General features: G+C 44.4%; 1 protein-coding gene across 6 annotated transcripts in view; it reads left to right on the forward strand.

Annotated features, from left to right (window-relative positions):
- The window catches only part of TRAK1 (trafficking kinesin protein 1), a 152660-nt gene that overhangs the window by 96549 nt on the left and 38300 nt on the right, over window positions 1–17811 (forward strand). For 5 of the 6 annotated variants that reach the window (XM_081527647.1, XM_081527644.1, XM_081527645.1 and 2 more), the window contains one exon: window positions 16398–16474. In XM_081527647.1, coding sequence (XP_081383773.1) covers window positions 16424–16474 — 51 coding nt within the window. In that variant the 5' untranslated portion in view covers window positions 16398–16423. Of the gene's footprint in view, window positions 1–4401; window positions 4511–16397; window positions 16475–17811 lie in introns of those variants that run through there. The other variant, XM_081527646.1, reaches the window with a different exon arrangement.

Genomic DNA, 17811 nt, shown 5'->3' on the forward strand with positions numbered 1-17811 from the left:
GAGTTAAAGAAACAGAGTGCGCTTTCATAATTATTCTAGAAATAGGCAGAATGGCAGGAAAAGCACGGGCCTGGAGTCTGCCTTTGAGGCCCGTTTTGCATTCTCTGTGGCTGTTTGGTATTTAAAAACAAAACTCAACTGATAAAGATAAAAACTGGCGTTCTTCAACCATTCGTGAATTGAGCCTCATCCCATCTAGCAAGTAGAAAGAAGCTTGGAAGAGCTGTATGAAATGGAAGGCTTTTGTAGGCAGAAGGCAGTGGGGACAAGAAAAAGGATTATCTCATCTTTCTTTGGGGGACAAGTGGGGTTTCTCAGGCTGATCACCTCATTACTGCTGACCAGGAAATTCCAGACTGTCTGGCTAAGACTTCATTCCTGGGGGAGGCTGAAGCCGCAATTAGGTCAGGTATTAAGTCTTGGTTGACTGCCCCCGGGGCTTAGCACAAGCAACTCCATTGGAGGCCTGTTGTCTCTGTTTACCAGCAGTTAGGCACATCCTGGGACCCCATAAGCCTCCATTAACCTAACTCTCATCTGGAAAATGGGGACAACCCCACTGGGCAGAGCCATCTCGTAGGATGATAAAAGCTTGTAAATAAAGTAAAAGCTCTTTGTGATCTGAAGTGCCAGGCCAGTGCTTAATTTTTTCTTTTCAGAAACAGTACTAGTTATTAAGTTCTTTTTAAAAACTCCTCTGAAAAGGTAACTGGTTTGTTGAACAAGGTATAGTAACTTGACCCTCTTTCTTGCTGTAGTCTCTTTTGTAATCATCCACCCTTGTGTCCCCTTTTGCAACGTTATAGGTTTGAATGTCGGGGTGGGAGATGGGGGTAGTTCATATTGATTTTATAGATGGAAACACTCAGGCAGATTACACAGTGATTGTTCTTACGACTTCTTATATCCATGGTGAAAATCCATGGCGTTACACTTGGGTGGCACGCATACTGTTCCCCGATTGCAGTGACCTCTAAAATGTCACCTAGGGTCAGGGTGACTGGTTTGTGAGTGAAGTTTTATCAGATATTTTAAGCATTGACTGAGAAACTGTTACTAGGCTTTTGAGATGATTTTCTGACTTTCCTGCACTTGTGTCAAACGTATGTAAGCAGGCCTCATTTTTCATGTTTCTTGTGGGATGTGCCCCTGGAGGTAGACACTGACTTTCCCTTTCCAAACATAGCAGTCTTCTGAATGACTGCTAATTGGATATTTTTTTAAAAAAGAGTTAAATGTAAATATATGATATAGCTGTACATTTTTATCAGCAGCTTTAGTAAAGCAGAGATAATGTCCTCCCTTAGGTGTAGAAGCAAAGGGCTCAAGAGCTGAGAGAGGGCCAGAGGGAGCACAGAGACCAAGTTTTTAGAGCTTTGTGTTTCTTTCTCTCTTTTTTTTAAATAGCATAAGCGAGGGCCTTGGGAAAGTGACCTTCAGCGATGGGCCACCTTGCTCTGTATGGTCAGAGAAGTAAAGGGACAGCAAGGCTCATGGAGAATGGAGCAAAAGGCATGGGACACAGAGGGGCAAGAGACTCTTGACTGTGGAGGAGGAGATGTAGCAGGAACAGGCTCCAGGGGAGATGCAGGTCCAGGAGTGCCAAGCTCCTGTCTAAAGACAAGGGGCAGCCTTGGGCGTGCCTGTGCTGTGGGACTTTTTGTGATGATGGAAGCATTCTGTGCTGTCCAGTTTGGTAGCCACTAGCCCCTTGTGGCTGTGGAGTGTCTGAAATGTGGCTACTGTCACTGAATCTTGGACTTTATTTCATTTTAATCAGTTGAGATTTCAATGTAAGTAGGTAGCTCTAGTGGCTTGCAACCACTCTTTGGACAGAGGAGGATGGAGCTTCGGGGAGATGATGTCCATGGAGGTTATGTGAAACAGAGCTTGAGAGGACCCTCACAGGAAGAGGTCCCTCTGCCCACTGGGAGGCGAGTGACACTTCCCTCCCATAGCCTTGAACTTCCCCGGACCTAGGTCAGAACCCACTCCCTTCCTTTCTGCTTCGAGCCCCTGTGTTGGTCCTCACTGCTGGACAGCACACACTGTAGCTGCTTGACTGTTGGGGCGAGCAGCTTCTTGAGGGAGGGCCGGACCAGCCTCAGCTCCACACCCCACCTCCGTGTCCCATGGTCCATCTGTCACCTGGCACAGGGATGGCCAGGCCTTCTTGGTGGCCTTTAAGTGTCATATTCTGCTTTGACTTTTGGAAAAACTGTTTTCTCAGAGAAGATGCACTTTGGCTCATCTCTGCCTTTAACCTTGAAGCAAATGCAGAGGTAGATGAGGTTGGAGAATTCCCTTACATTCCTGCAGAGGAAGTGGGGCAAAGGAAGAGGGAGGGGCTTGAGATGGGTGGGGGAGTACCCTGAAGAATGAGGGAACTGAGAGAATTGGGGTGACATGGGCAGGCTAGAGTGGTCTTGTGTTCATGACACCATGTCCTAAATTTATTTTTAATTTGCATATATATATTTTAAATTATATAATACAAAGAGACTTGGACATCATTTACTAAGGGTAGCCTAGGATTGAGTTAAGAGATGAGTATACCCAACTGGTAATGAGTAAAATCACTTAATAGTAGTTTCAAATATATAAAATCAGCTCTTGTTTTCATTTGTATATACTGCAGCCCCGCCCAGTAACTTGCACATCTCATAGTCCATCTGATACTCACGAATGAATAATGCACGAAGTGGAGATTTCTCCCTCCCTCCCTTCCCAGGCCTTAAAACTCACTGTCATTTGTATTGACTTAACAAGCCCCAATTTGATAACGTCAGTTGAGATTAAAGAAAGTATCCCCCCTCCCAGAGTGTATGCCTTTCTAAACATTGTATTTAGACTTATGAAGATTTTCAAATGTGATTTTGTGCTTCCTGCCACTGAATTCCTACTGACCCGACTTTTTATAAACAACACATTTTTATCATTGTAAAATGTAGCAGTTCTTTTCAGGTTCCAGAAAAGTAACCTGACAAGGCATATGTCTGTAGGTATTAATTTTAATAAAATCTTTATTCTATTTCATTTTCTGTCTATAGGCACTGGCCTATGGTCTTCTATTCATTTTTATGGAGGCAGTGATTCAGTGTTGAGGAGATTTTTAGCTGCCTAAGAAGGATCTGCAGCCTTAAGGATTCAAAGATGGACAAGACCAAGTTCCTGAACTTGTGCAGAGAATTCTTGCTGGCAATCTTGCCTCTGCTAAAGACCTTCTTAGTTACCTGAAGGAGGTGACTGGGCAGAGAGGTACTTTAGGCCTCCTGCTATAGCTTTTAGGAGCAGAGAGACCTGCCACAGTGTAGCAGGGAGGTGGCTAAAGCCCAGGAATTGTAGAATATGCTGTGATTCTCTGAGACACCAGTGCTTCAGGCCATCTTTCAGTGGATTTGATGGAAGGACCTGCCATTTCACTGTTACAGGCAAAATCAAACAGTGCCAAGGAATTGATCATGAAATATGCAACAAAACTGGATTCTTGTTTTCAGGCAGCTTTGCAAACTTTTAGGCTATAGATTTTTTCCCTCCTTATCCTGCAATTAGAAAAAAATATTTATAAATTTGTCTGTGAAACCATGGATGTAGAATAAGAGTGGAATTTATAAAATGCAGTTTAAAAAAGAGCAAATGCAATATATTATTACCAAAGAAAGACTGGGATGAATTAGGCTTAACACAGGTAATGTTCACTGCAATTTTCCCTCTTCCTCTTGCTAGAAACCCAAACGGCCTTTTCCTTCCCTGTTCAGCACTGTGTCATACTGTTGTCACCCTCAGATTTGACTCCCTTTTGAGGCACACCCACAGAAGCTCTCTCATCGGAGAGTATTGGACAATCAGTCACCAGGGCACCTCCTCTTCCAGAGCCCCAACTTTAGACAGGTGTATGTATCTGCTTGAGGCATAGTTGGCATGACCCTTTGCAGTCGCTCCGTGAAACTTCCAGGAAGCCACCATTCCTCATTGCTTCTGGGGGAGGAAAAGTGGGAGAAGAATCTGGATGCAGATAGCTGGCCTGACACCATGCACCTGCTTACTTCCCTCCTCTCTGACTCCGTAGGACCTGTCTGGGCCACCCCGCCCCCCACCTCCGTCCAGCCCTGCCCCAGGACTGGGCGGGGCTTTCCCGTCCCTGATAGGTGCTTCACCCACTCCGCCCCGCCTCCTGGCTCTGGGAGCCGCCCCCTTCCGGGTCCACCTGGGCGACGGTGGGCCAGTGGCCCTGTGCACATTCTCCATTTCAGCTGAGCCAGGGCATGTCCGTGGCCCCCGCCAGGGCCCTGCGTGCGCCCCAGGGGCTCCTGCCCCAATGCCTCCTCCAGGAAGGCAGCCAGGAGTTCCCTCAAGGACAGCTCCTTAGGGTGATGTTTTGGTTTTGGAGTGACTTCAGCAATGTCCCTAAGAGACGTGGGAGAAGAAGAATGTTTTGAGTATGACTGCCAGAATGAAGAGAGGAAGCCCACCCGGGAGCAGGAGGAAACCCTGGACCTCTTTGAGGAGGGTAAATTCTGTTCTTTGCTCCAGTCTGATCCTTTCCCTGTTAGCATCTATATAGAACTGGCTGTTTTACTGGTCTCACAGTAGTCTTTTATTTCCTTAGTGGAGTATAAGGTCAAGTACACATGTCTTACATGGTGACTGTGAAGCCACCAGAAGAGAAGCTGTGTTTCCAGCATCCTGGGACGTCCCCTTGTCCCCTTTTTTCTTTCTAGTTTACACCTCCCTCCTGGAAGGCCACTGCCTTAACTTGTATCCCTTTTGATTTGTTTTGCCTGTTCTCAACTATGTAAATGGAATCAACAGTGTGTATTATTTTGTTTAGCTTCTGTTGCTTAACTAAGATCTTTGAAATTCATACTTGTTGCAAATATCAGTACCACCCTCCCTCTTGGTGACATTTTGGCACTCTGTTTTAAGAGTTTTCATTGTTTTCTTTTGACAGAATGAGTTTTGGTGGGTTAATAGAAACTTGAGTCATTATTAAATGTTTTTATTTTAGGAAATTGTTTATTTTAAAAAATTATTAATCACCAATTTGAAATAGGGATTTTTAAAAAATATATAGAGAGAGAAATATTTCTAATAGAAAAATATAAAGGCTGACATTGGAATTACCTGGGAACCTACCACCAGGCTATATCAAAGAGGTGCTGCTTTTTGAGAAGAGGGCGGGTATTAAATAAAGATACACCCAAATGCTGGGTGTGAGCTTCTTAGTTGGGCTTTTGGGATTTTCACTCAGAGCCTAGAAAAAGAGATTTTGCAGGGGAGGGGAGAGTTGGGGTTAAACAGAATGTTTAAAGAGCAACTGTGGGAAGTTCTTTAGGTTTTGAGTAAAAGCAATCACAAGATTTTTTTCAAAATTCTGCTCTCTGATGGCCTGTTTCCATGTCTGACAATAAGTTTTGTTTTTTAAGCAGTTTATAATTGGCTGTATACTGAACGTGTTTGTCTTTTGAGGTTACTACCCTGAAAATATTAACACTTTACCTATAGGGCAGTTAAGAGTGTTTAACTGGAGAAGGGGAGTGGGGAGCAGTGGCTTCCCTTGTAGCTCAGCTGGTAAAGAATCCACCTGCAGTGTGGGAGACCTGGGTTCGATCGCTGGGTTGGGAAGATCCCCTGGAGAAGGGAACGGCTACCCACTCCAGTATTCTGGCCTGGAGAATTCCATGGGCTATACAGTCCATGTGGTCGCAAAGAGTCAGACATGACTGAGCGACTTTCACTACTACTGCTAGGTGGGAGCCGTGCTGAAGCCTGAAGCCCCACCCAGTCCTTCCCTGAAGGAGATGATGGAGGTAAAAGGAGAGAGGAGTGACAGCCCAGTGGGGACTCTCCATTTGTTGGGTTCCTGGAAGTGATCAAGAGAAAGGCATCTATCTGTTCTAACAGAACCAGGGCTGGCCCAGACCTCACTAGATAAGCTTGTGTCCCTTAAAGCCAGGCCACTCAGCATGTGGACTGGGTGCCCATGTCACCTGGGAGCTTGTTAGAAATGCAGACTCTCAGGTAGCACTGCAGACCTGCTGAGTCAGGATCTACATTTTAACAAGACCTTGAGGGGATTCCTGTGCACATTAAAGTATGAGATGAGCTGCTGTCTTAAAGCATAGTAAGATGATTTTTCAAATCAATCATTGAGCCATATGATTCTAAATGAAAGGTTATAGTAGGTTCTAGAGAAGTAGCATATATCCTTGTCAAGAGAAGAAAAAATATTTTGCACATATTTTGTATATATTTCATACATCTATATATTTTGAACCTTTTTTTAAAAAACCTGACAGCCAGATGATAATGATGATGATAGCCTCTGTTTATTATGTATTTACTATGTGCCAGGTGCTAGTCCAAGTACTTTAAGTAGATTCATGCATTTAATCTTTAAAATAAGCATAGGAGTTTAAGGACTGTTATGCTTTTCCATTTCATAGGCTTATAAGAAGAAACATAAGCAACTCGTCTGAAATAACACCGCTCGTAGGTGATTTCAAGCTATGTAAACTGGCTCTAGGACCCTACATAGACCGCTCTTAAAGACCGTACTACCAGTTCCCAAGGTAGGGTCCCAATCTAGCAGCATCAGTACCACCCAGGAATATGTTACAAATGCACATTCTTGGACCCAGCCCCAGACTGGCTGAATCAGACATACTGGGGTGGGGCCCAGCAGTCTGGGTTTTAACGCACCCTCAGCATGATTCTGGTGTACCTTGCCCTGTGCTGGTCCCTACCTCACAGATGCCAGGGTCTCTACTTTGTGATCATATTTGATGGAAGGGAGGATTGGGGACCTGCTCTGTATTTGCCCTCTTAAGATAGACTGTTACAGTTCTCTTCCTTGCCTCTTATTTGTTCCCATCCAATTTCCCTCCCTTCTGTAATTAAAAAAAACTTTTAGCTGTCCAGAAGGTGAAAATAATATTTGCAAGACAGTAACTGCAAAAGAAAGATACAGTTGATCTTCAGAGTCCATAGGGGACTGGTTCCAGGACCACCGTAGATACTAAAACCCATGGATACTCAAGTCCCTCATATAAAATGGCACAATATTTGCATAGAACCTACACATATCCTTCTGAATATGTCAAATCTGTAGATTATTTATTGATACAATGCCTAATACATTGTAAATGCTGTATAAATAGTTGCCAGTGGTGGCAAATTCAAGTTTTGCTTTTTGTAACTTTTTGGAATTTTCTTTGTTTCCGAATAGTTACAATCTGGGGTTATTTGAATCTGCATATGTAGAGCCCATGGATATGGAAGGCACACTTCATTGTCAGTGTGCTCAGTTTTCCTTGGAAAATAAAATTCACGAGACTCGCTCCCAGCCTGAAGGAGGTCTGTGGCGTAGATCATGAAGACAGGGATTTGGTTTGGAATGCTTGGTTTCTGTGTCCACTTTTGCTGGAAGCAAGGAGTTCACTGGGCAAGACTCTCTTTCCTTCTGATCCTGTCGCACTACCACGTGTGCAAGAGAAGTCTCTGTGAATAGTCAAAATACGTGCTTGACGTAGATGTAACTGTGTTCCCTGGATTCTGAGGTGGTTTAGGTGGTTTCCTACACTGTTCAGAGTTCCTAAAGAGGTGCTTTTGATTGAAAACTGAAGGATAAAATTTTGATTGAAAGTTGAAGGATCTGTTTGGGCTAACAGATCAAACCAGTCAATCCTAAATAAAATCAACCCTGAATATTCATTGGAAGGACCAATGCTGAAGCTGAAGCTCCAGTGCTTTGGCTACCTGATGCAAAGAGCCAACCCATTGGAGAAGACCCTGATGCTGGGAAAGATTGAAGGCAGGAGGAGAAGGGGGCGACACAGGATGAGGTGGTTGATGGCATCACTGACTCATTGGACATGAATTTGAGCAAATTCCAGGAGATAGGGAAGCTCAGGGAAGCCCGGCATGCTGCAGTCCATGGGTCGCAAGAAGTTGGACATGACTTAGTGACTAAACAGCAACACTAATATTGGTAGCCAAGGATACAGGAGACATATGTTGTTCCCTCCCAGGTCACCTTATGGGGGTGATAGGCACTTCTGATGTCACCCATTTCATCTTCAAAGCAGCCTTTGAAATAAGTATGATTTCCGTTTTGCAGTCAAAGCGACTGAGACTCAGTTAGGTTATCCAGAGTCCCAGGACCATAACCACAGAGCAGGACCCTCACCCTGCTGTGGGGTTTGGCCTCCACCACACCCAGACTCTCAGCTAGTAGGGCCCTTGCCTTGCATTATCTCACATCACCCTCCTAACCCACGAGGCACCCAGAGAAGCAGCTTGCTCGGATTACACAGCTGTCAGCTAGGCAGCATGGCTCTTTTTGTACTCAGGAGAGAAGATATCTAGGTTCTGTGTCCTTCTGGTCCCCGGAGGCTTGTGTGGTGCAGAAACTGCGTTGATCTTAAGTGGTTTCTTGCTGAGTGGTATTCTCTGAGGTGGGCTTTCTTGTTTTCCCCCTATCCCTGAGATGGAGCAGGGGGAGTCACAGTGCTGCTGAGCGATGATGCAGTGGTCACACCCCTCAGTGCCCGAGCTGTGATACCAGCTCCAGGAAGACGCTGGTGAAGCGTGGAGTTTTCTCATCACACCCTTGTGGTTTGTTGTGGGGCAGTTTCTTCCTGCTTTCTCGAGGAGGGGTCTCTGTTACGTTTTCTCACCTGGACGCTTCTGAGGCTGTCACCCAGTTACCAGATTGGTCACTGATTTCCTGGCAGGTATATTCAGGATAGCCTTCGGGTGGCAGGATTTGAAAAGAGCATGTGGCGTGGTCTGGGGTTTACTGAGCCCTGAGACTGTGAGAGAGCGCATGTCCCCTCATCAGAGGTGGCTGCTACCGGTCAGTAGTCAGTCTTTTAGACACAGGCCAGTTGTCAGGGGCTGAGCACTACCCAGGAATTATCATTGGCAAAAAGCCGAGATGCAAATGATTCTGTTAGACAGTGGGAACCCAGAGCTTGATGGAGTGCCTCGGGCACGTGTCCAGCATCACGTGTCCAGATTCTTTAGTGAAGAATTCCAAGGTGAAGCACGGGAGCAGCACCAGGGGAACCCATTCCTCCAGTCTGAGAGGGATTCCTCATTTGTCAGAGCCCCAGGGATCTCTGGGGCTAGAGGAGGAGGGCTGGGCCGTGTGGGGGATGGTGCTGAGGCCTGCTGGTGGTTGTGATGTCTTGTAGGGTGGGAATGCCCACCCCAGAGAGAAAGCGCCATCAGGCCTTGGCCCTGGGGTCTGTAGTGATACAGGGTGGCTTGTAGGGCTCTGCCCTGTAGGGTCACATTAGAGAAAGGAGGTGGCCTAGCTTATCAGCAGTGACCTCACCTCTGTTACAAAGGTCTCTCTGCCCATTGTTTTCGTCACCTTGGTTTCAGCCTGGGGTTTGTTTGATAGTATCCATGGCTGCACCACTGCACGTCCCTTGCTCAGGGCTCTTTCTGGGGTGGAGTACCAGCAGCGCCCCAGGGCTGGCCATGGGCAAAGCTGTGCATTTTGTGGTACCTGTTCCCCAGTCCCTAGCCATCTGAACTCCCTAAGAGCTTTTCTCACCTGGCTCTTCCTGCTGGTTCCCCTGTATTATGCTAATTTGCACAAATGTCTTACCTTCTCAGTTAGGGCTTGAATTCCTCAAGGGTAGGATTCATTTTGTTTACTCAACTGTGCTTAAGAGCCCCAACTTGGGTGTCAAATAGAATCGGACCCTCTCATAGCTTTGTGACCTTGTGTAATTTCATGTCTAAAATGTGGGCTATAGTAGTACTTCCCTCCTAGGACAAATGTAGACATTGAAGGAGGTGGTAGACATCCAGCACTTCAGCAGACTGCTGGGCACATGGTGAGCAGTCCATGAGTGAGCCATTTGGTTATCGCCGAGGAGGCCTTCATTAAATACCCTGGTGATGAATGGCCCCCATAGGTCAACGTAGGGCAGGGTGGATGATTCTAATATCCAACATACTGGGTTTGAGTCCATAGTTCTGTCCTGTCTGACTTTGGACAAGTCACTTGGCCCCTCTCTCTGCCTCCCAGGGTCTCATGGAGATCACGTCTGTGTCACTGTGTTTTTCTGGTTTTAAGTGAAAACAGTATTTGTAAACTGCTCCTGGTAGCTGTTAGCCTGTTGTAAATACTTGATAGTAATTTTCTTTTTGCTTCCCAGCCTCTTCAGTAAGTTGCTCTGGTGCTCTGCTCTCAGACAACCCTGGCAAAGGAAAGTGAGACAGTCCAATCATCACCCCCTAATCTCAACTGCTGGTGATGCTCGTGAGCAGGCAGATTTAGCCAGAGCTGCCCTGTCAGGTCTCTATTCTTGGCAAGTGACACCTCGCTCCCACCTCCAGTGCATAGACCCAGCACCATGCAGATGCTGGTCATCACCAAACACACTGCCATTAGCAATGAACTGGGCTCTGGGTTGGCCTCTGCCACCACGCCATCCCCGAGACTGTCCCTAAAGCTGTCATGATCAAGCAGCACCTTTCACCTGTGAGGACTCGTGGCCGGCAGTCTGCCTGTTTGCTTCTGGCTTAGGCCCACAACTGCTTATTAGTTGATGCCTTTCTGTTAATGCAGCTTCTTTCTTAGCAGCTTTGTGCCTCATCATATCACACTGGACTTCAACTTGGCCTGTTTCCAGATGTCTTTTTTTTAGGCAGGAATCCTGGCGGGGAGGGGATTTCTTTCCAAGATACATGTTCATCTGGAGGTGATGAGATATACATCAAGCTTTTATGTTTTCACCCCTCTCTGGGCCCTCTGATTGGTTAGAAATGAGCCTTTCTTTGCAAAGACTGGTCTGGGAGTAAAACAAAGTCTTCCATTTTTTTGAGCATCAACTATGTGTCGGGCTATCATGTGACTTATATAGGTGGGAAGGGACATAGGACATTTGTAAGAATTAGGTTCATTATGCTTCTGGCCATTTTGGACATGGAGCCATTTAAACAGAAATAACAGGGAATTTGTTCTTTTTTCATTTTGTTCTAACTGTGGACAAATGAGCATTGTTTTTTATTACCAAGTACTATAGTACTGTGGACCTCACTCTATTCCTATACACACATCAAGGGCTGCATGAAAATAGTTAGGTTTTTTTTTTTTTTTAAAGCCAAATCATGTGTGTCTTATAGCTCTTAGTAGTTAATACACTTGGGCTTTTGGGCCAAGTCTAAATTATTTTGAAAATAGATATTAAAGGGCAACAGCCAAGGGAAGGGCATGGCTGAATCTCCAAGAAGTGGCTGTAACTTGAGGAAAGTGTAAGAGTGAAAATTGGAAAGAGCTAGCGTTATGGATATATCGTGAACTTCTGCCATCTAAGCAAATGCTATGACAACTATCTAATTGAAAATAGTCTAGTCCATGTGGGTTAGATTAGTTCATTTATGTGCCATTTATCAGTGCTGATTTTCTAATCACTGATTTGCTACTCCTAAACACTTTTGCTGTCTGAAAACATTCTTGTGGCTGGAGAAAGCCTCCATCATGAGATCAAGAAAGAATGCGTTTGTCATATTCTGTTGAAATGACTGGCTATGGCATATGTAGCCCAGGGATGCTTGTTTGCATATTATTTGGTGATAAAATATTGAGGTATAATTTACATACTGTAAAATTCACCCATTTTAAGTGAACAATTTATAGTGTTTTTTAGTAAATTTCCAGAGTTGGCAACAATCACCATAATTCAGTTTTAGAACATTCACATCTCGCCCCCCACCATCCCGCCTCATAAGATCCTTCATGTCTATTTACAATTAATTCCTTTTCCTACTTCTCATCTTGGATTTCCCTGGTGGCTCAGTCGGTAAAGAATTTGCCTGCAATGCAGAAGACCTCGGTTTAATCCCTGGGTCGGGAAGATCCCCTGGAGAAGGAAATGGCAACCCACTCCAGTATTCTTGCCTAGAGAATCCCATGACTACAGACTGAAGCCTGGCTACTGTCCATGGGGTCACACCACCACCCCTCCTCATCTCAGGGAACCACGGATCTGCTGCCTGTCTCTATAAGTTGCCTATACTTGATACTTAATATGAATGGAGTCATACAATATATGGTCTTTTATGTCTGGCTCCTACTGAGCATAAAGTTTTCATTTGTTTTCAATACCTTTTGGGGGGAAGTAGATTTATTTGGTAGAGCTTCCTTGTTCAGAAGTAGAACTTCTGTTTGAAATATTCTTCTCACGGAGAGAGAAACTTGAGATGGTTTATTGTAGATTGGGTATCTGGAAAATTGATGCTTGAAAAGTGCAGACTGTGCTTGTCGTACTGTTTAAAGCGTCATTTGTTAATCTTCATTTCTTGGAAGAGGAAGCCCAAGACATAATTACGGGGTTTGCCCAGGGCCTCATGGCCTTGGTAGATTCTCCTATGAAAACCTGAGGAGTTAATCTGAAAATTAACTGAAAATTAACAGAAAATCTGCACCAGGGTCACAGATCTGACCTAAAGCACAGGCACTTGTTTCTTTCTTTATGCTTCTTAAACATTGTTGATTTGTGCTGACCTCAGCCTTGCCCTGGAATCCTCTATGGCTCCCTAGTTTGGTACAGGAGCCAAACTGGCCTTGGCTCAGTCCCCAGCATATGCAGCCTCATTTGCTGTGACCATGGGTCGGGTCCTTAACTTCTCTGAGCCTCAGTTTCCTCATCCATAGAATACTCATCATAATAGTGCCTACCTTGCAAGATTGTTCTGAGGGGAAAACAAGAAAAGCACATTAAATTCCTGGACATAGCAGGGACTCCTTAAGTGTTAGCTGCTGCCTCTGCTAGGAGTCTCCTCTTACTTTGAAATTCACCATTTGCTAGCTGTGTGACATTGAATGAGTTAGTTAACCTCTCGAGGCCTCAGTTTCTCTTTGGTAAAATGAGGTTAAGGTGAGTGCCTACCCTGTAGTATTTTTGCTCTGAGGAGTACATGAGATAATCCATCTAGAGGGCTAGGAACAAGGCCAGGCTATAGTTAGCGTTCTTGGTAAATGTAGGATGGTGCTATTATGAATTACTCTTAAAAGTTACCTCAGGGAGTGCCCTTTATCTTAGTCAAATATTTCCTGGAAAATATTTTAAGTAATGTTTTTCCCATCAGGGCATGGTCACTACAAAAAAATAAAATAAAGTACAAAAAAGAAAATTAAAATTTGCAGTTCTCTCCAAATGGCAGAAAGTGAAGAACTAAAGAGCCTCTTGATGAAAGTGAAAGAGGAGAGTGAAAAAGTTGGCTTAAAGCTCAACATTCAGAAAACTAAGATCATGGCATCTGGTCCCATCACTTCATGGCAAATAGATGAGGAAACAGTGGAAACAGTGGCTGACTTTATTTTGGGGGGCTCCAAAATCACTGCAGATGGTGATTGAAGCTATGAAATTAAAAGACGCTTACTCCTTGGAAGGAAAGTTATGACCAACCTAGACAGCATATTAAAAAGCAGAGACACTACTTTGTCAACAAAGATCCATCTAGTCAAGGCTATGGTTTTTCCAGTAGTCACATATGGACGTGAGAGTTGGACTATAAAGAAAGCTGAGCGCTGAAGAATTGATGCTTTTGAACTGTGGTGTTGGAGAAGACTCTTAAGAGTCCCTTGAACTGCAAGGAGATCCAACCAGTCCATCCTAAAGGAGATCAGTCCTGGGTGTTCACTGGAAGGACTGATGTTGAAACTGAAACTCTAATACTTTGGCCACCTGATGTGAAGAGCTGACTCATTTGAAAAGATCCTGATGTTGGGAAAGATTGAGGGCAGGAGGAGAAGGGGACAACAGAGGGTGAGATGGTTGGATGGCATCACCGACTCAATGGACATGGGTTTGGGTGGACTCCGGGAGTTAGTGATGGACAGGGAGGCCTGGGGTACTGAGGTTCATGGGGTCGCTGAGTCAGACACGACTGAGCGACTGAACTGAACTGAATGGCTATTCTACTTTTTTCTGTGTATTATAAATCTGTACTCCCTTACCCCCTCACCATTGGGATTATATGTATTTTTGAAAATGTAACTGGAATAACAGAGCACATGCTTCCATAGTAGTTTTTCATTTCTGCCTTTGACTTCTGTGGCTGGGCTGTCAGGGACCTCAGAACCTCCTGGAGGTCTCTGCATCATTCTATACCCTCTCGCCTCCTGTCACCATGTATGTGGTGATATCATATGCCTGACTGGTTCATGCTGGAAAAAACCCCGGTCTAGGTGTCGGTTTTATTGGGTTCAGTTGTTAAAGCATGTTAAATCTTTAAAAAATTAGCTTTATAAAAGGGCAATACAACAGGTCCTAGTGGTGGTGGATATATGAACCTACACCAGCAATAAAATCATATAAAGCTTAATATTCACATGTGCAGGTGCACATGCTCTCACACACACACACACACGCACACACACACACACGAGTCCAAGTAAAATGGAGAAATCTGAGTAAGATTCCTAGATTGCAGCAATGTCAGTACCCTGGTTGTGATATAATTATACAAAATGTTACTATTGGGTAAAACTTTGGTAAAGGGTATATGGAATCTCTGTGTTATTTCTTACATCTGCATATGATTATCTACACATAATTAACTACAGTGATCTCATTTCAAAAAAATAGCTTTAAAATGTAAATATAATTTTCAATTAAGTCAATCCCAGAGCAAAAAGCTGCTCTGAGTCTTATTCTCTTATGTTAGGGTAACATAGAGCCAAGATGAGTTTAAAATGTAGCCTGGTTGTCTTTCTTTCCAGGAAAGCCAAGGACCTGGTCCTTTGAGGAGAGCTAGGGTGGACGTTAGCTGGCCCTGGAGTCAGCACAGCCAGGTTTCAGCATAGCAGCCTTTTGCCCGTTGATGACCCGGCACACCATACTCTCCGAGAGGGAGCTGGCTGGATGGCCTCCGGGTCTTTTCTGCACCATTGCAGAGCATCGCAGCCATGCAGCATGAAAACCAAGTCCTGTCTGCACCATAGGACTCGGCACTTAAGGGTTTCTTGTGACCTCGAGCTGATGAACTGCTTAGAGCAATTAGAGCTGGACTCCATCTCCATCAAGTTAAATTCTGGTTTTAACCAACCCTGTACATTTCCCTTGCTTTTCCTCCAGCCAGCAGCCAGGGGGTTTCTGCCATAAAGCGCTGGGTGGAGAGGCCGGCAGAAGAACCCTCCCCCATCCTGGCTCAGAGGGCCCTGTGTTAGGAGGGTTTCAAATTTGGAACCAGATTTCAGGTCTCTTAGAAAATCATTCCAACAGATCCAATTTCTCTGAGCTCACCCACTAGGATGATCTCTGCTTGCATTTATAAAATATTTAGAGACCTATTGCTTTCCAGCTGCAATTAGCCATTAGTGATGCTACTGAGTGTGGTTAGAAATACACTTCAATTCCCAAAGGCCTTGCCTGGGCTGTGACTGCAAGTGGGTTGTTGCGAAAGCTGAACTAAGTCTTTTACTTTTAAAAGAATTATTTGTTAGAGTCTTAGTTATGAGGAATTACTAACAACTTATTATTTGGCGCCTAAGTGGCTGGTGTCAAAAAATTTTATACTTTGGCTCTAAATCCATTTGCTTTCTTTCACTCCTTCTTCCTCAGAATAAAACCCATGCTACCTTCACGGTGTTTGGACTACAAATCATTTCCTTGCCATTGATTTATAATAAAACAACCCTGAGATTTTTCTGGAGACTAAAGCCTTCTTTCAGTGCACACCCTTTTTCTCCAATGGAAAAACAAAGACATAGTCCTAAAGTGGCCTGGAGGCAGCCTTTTAAGACCTCTTAAGCAAATGGCATATGTTATGAAATACCATGTGTATGAGTGTGTGTGTGTGTGTGTGTGTATGTATTAAAAAAAAAGAATCTATCACTCCAGTTTTCACGGTTTGGGGAAGAGGAGGCTGGGCCATTATGAAATTATCAGCTAAGACTGTTTAATAATTAATACCAAGAACTGCTTTGGAAAGGACCCACTGAGTCCACGTGCGTGGGTCTGTACAGAAAGTGGGGTCTAGATCCTAGGGCTCTTTCTGTGGTTTATATATCACTCACTGTGCTGCTGACCCACTTTGGTTTGCTGACCGGATATGAGGCCAGACCCCTTTCCACTCCAGCGCCCTGCCCTCAGCACCACCCCCGAGTGTGCACGTGCGGATGTGCACGCACACATGCACACACACACACATACGCAGTGTCAAGGCTTTGCAGTGATTAGTAGACCCCTGTCCCCTCACCCCACACAGCTTGGGGCTTTTCTCTGGAATCAAACCCAGTGGGGCTGAACCTAGCCAAACCAACTACCCTTTCCGCCCATGACAACATAAGTTAGAGCCACTTTTTTAGGTGGGTCATTTGTTTGGCAGACTTGTAGCCTCAGTAGTTACTTGGTCATTTTTATTTCTTGCAGTTTTATGTGCTGAACGAGTTGGCCAGATGACTAAGACATATAATGACATAGATGCTGTAACTCGGCTACTTGAGGAGGTAAGTGATTTGGGGAAAGGCAAAGAGTCATTTATAACTGACTGATTATAATTTATATCGATTAAAGCAGACATTACTATTTTTCTTGGTGAAGAATGTCAGAAATTGAGCCCTCTCAGAGTATGATTCAGTGGCTTTTTATTTATTTTTTGAGCTGGTAGCTATGTTGGCTTTAGTCACTATAATTTGGTACAAGATATTTTGGATTTTAAAAGGAATGTATTAATAATGGAATAGGGTAACATTTAAATACTTGCTGTAGAATACCCAGTTGAAGCTTTATAAACTCTTAAAATATATACTAATGATATATGTTAAATGTATATAAAAATGTCAGAAAAAAAGACATCATTATCCATATCTTTGTAATGTTTTCGTTTTGTTGTGTTATGTTTTTACTTAGGTTAAGGGAATGTTACTATGCATTGTCAGCATGGAAATAACCAAAACAAATGTAGCAAGAAAAATTTAGGAAACTTGCTTAGGATCAGGTGAGCTGCAGGCATTTTAGAGACTATGGTTTTTTCAATTTCTTCTCAGCATCCTGTTGACATTTGAGAATTAAGGTGCTCTGATGATCTCTAGAAGCAGATCAGTATACTATGTGTATCCCCACGCCTAGAACAGGCCAGAACATGGTAGGTTCTCAGTATTTGCTGAATTAAATGCCCATCTTTAAAACTTCTTCCACTCTCCCCACAAAATCAGGCCTCAAATGCAGAGGTTTTAACTTTTAGATCCTGGTTTGTGCTCTAGAACCTAGCACAATGTAAGTCATGTGACTATTCATTAGCCCTTCTTGAGGAATAGAATAGAAAGACATGAGTGACACAGAAATCCTCATTTTCAGCCAGTGGCAGGCCAAAGCAGAAGTGTGGGACCTGAGGTTTTGTTCTTGGGGAGGGTCTTTTCACCCCATTTTTCACGTCTCTCTCTTTCCCTGTGCTCTTCCCTTCTATGCACCTAGTTTTCCCCTACCTGTTCTGAGGACAGGACCCTTCTGATCCACCCCCCTGCCCCAGCCCCAGTTCCTGAGGGCTCACCTCCCCGGCTACCCACTTCCCTCTCATTCTCCTGAAGGCCACCCCCTGGTAGATCCACTGGAGCTGACACAGGGCAGGAGCTGAGACCCACTTGACCACTTGCATGTCAGGAAAGTCCCAAATTCCTCAGCCCCAAATAAGTGAGATTAGATTTTTCTGGCTGTGTGAAAGGGCCCTTGCTGAGGCATTTTAGGGGCACCGGCCTCTTGATGGTTCTCCAGTTGCAGCCGTCTGGGCAGCTGGCATTAGCCGCCTCGTAGGCTAGCTTGGCTAACATCACCAATTTTTGAAAAT

The sequence above is a fragment of the Giraffa tippelskirchi genome, chromosome 9 (assembly GCF_054371585.1).
Source record: "Giraffa tippelskirchi isolate mGirTip1 chromosome 9, T2T-mGirTip1v1.2.pri, whole genome shotgun sequence".
NCBI lineage: Eukaryota > Metazoa > Chordata > Mammalia > Artiodactyla > Giraffidae > Giraffa > Giraffa tippelskirchi.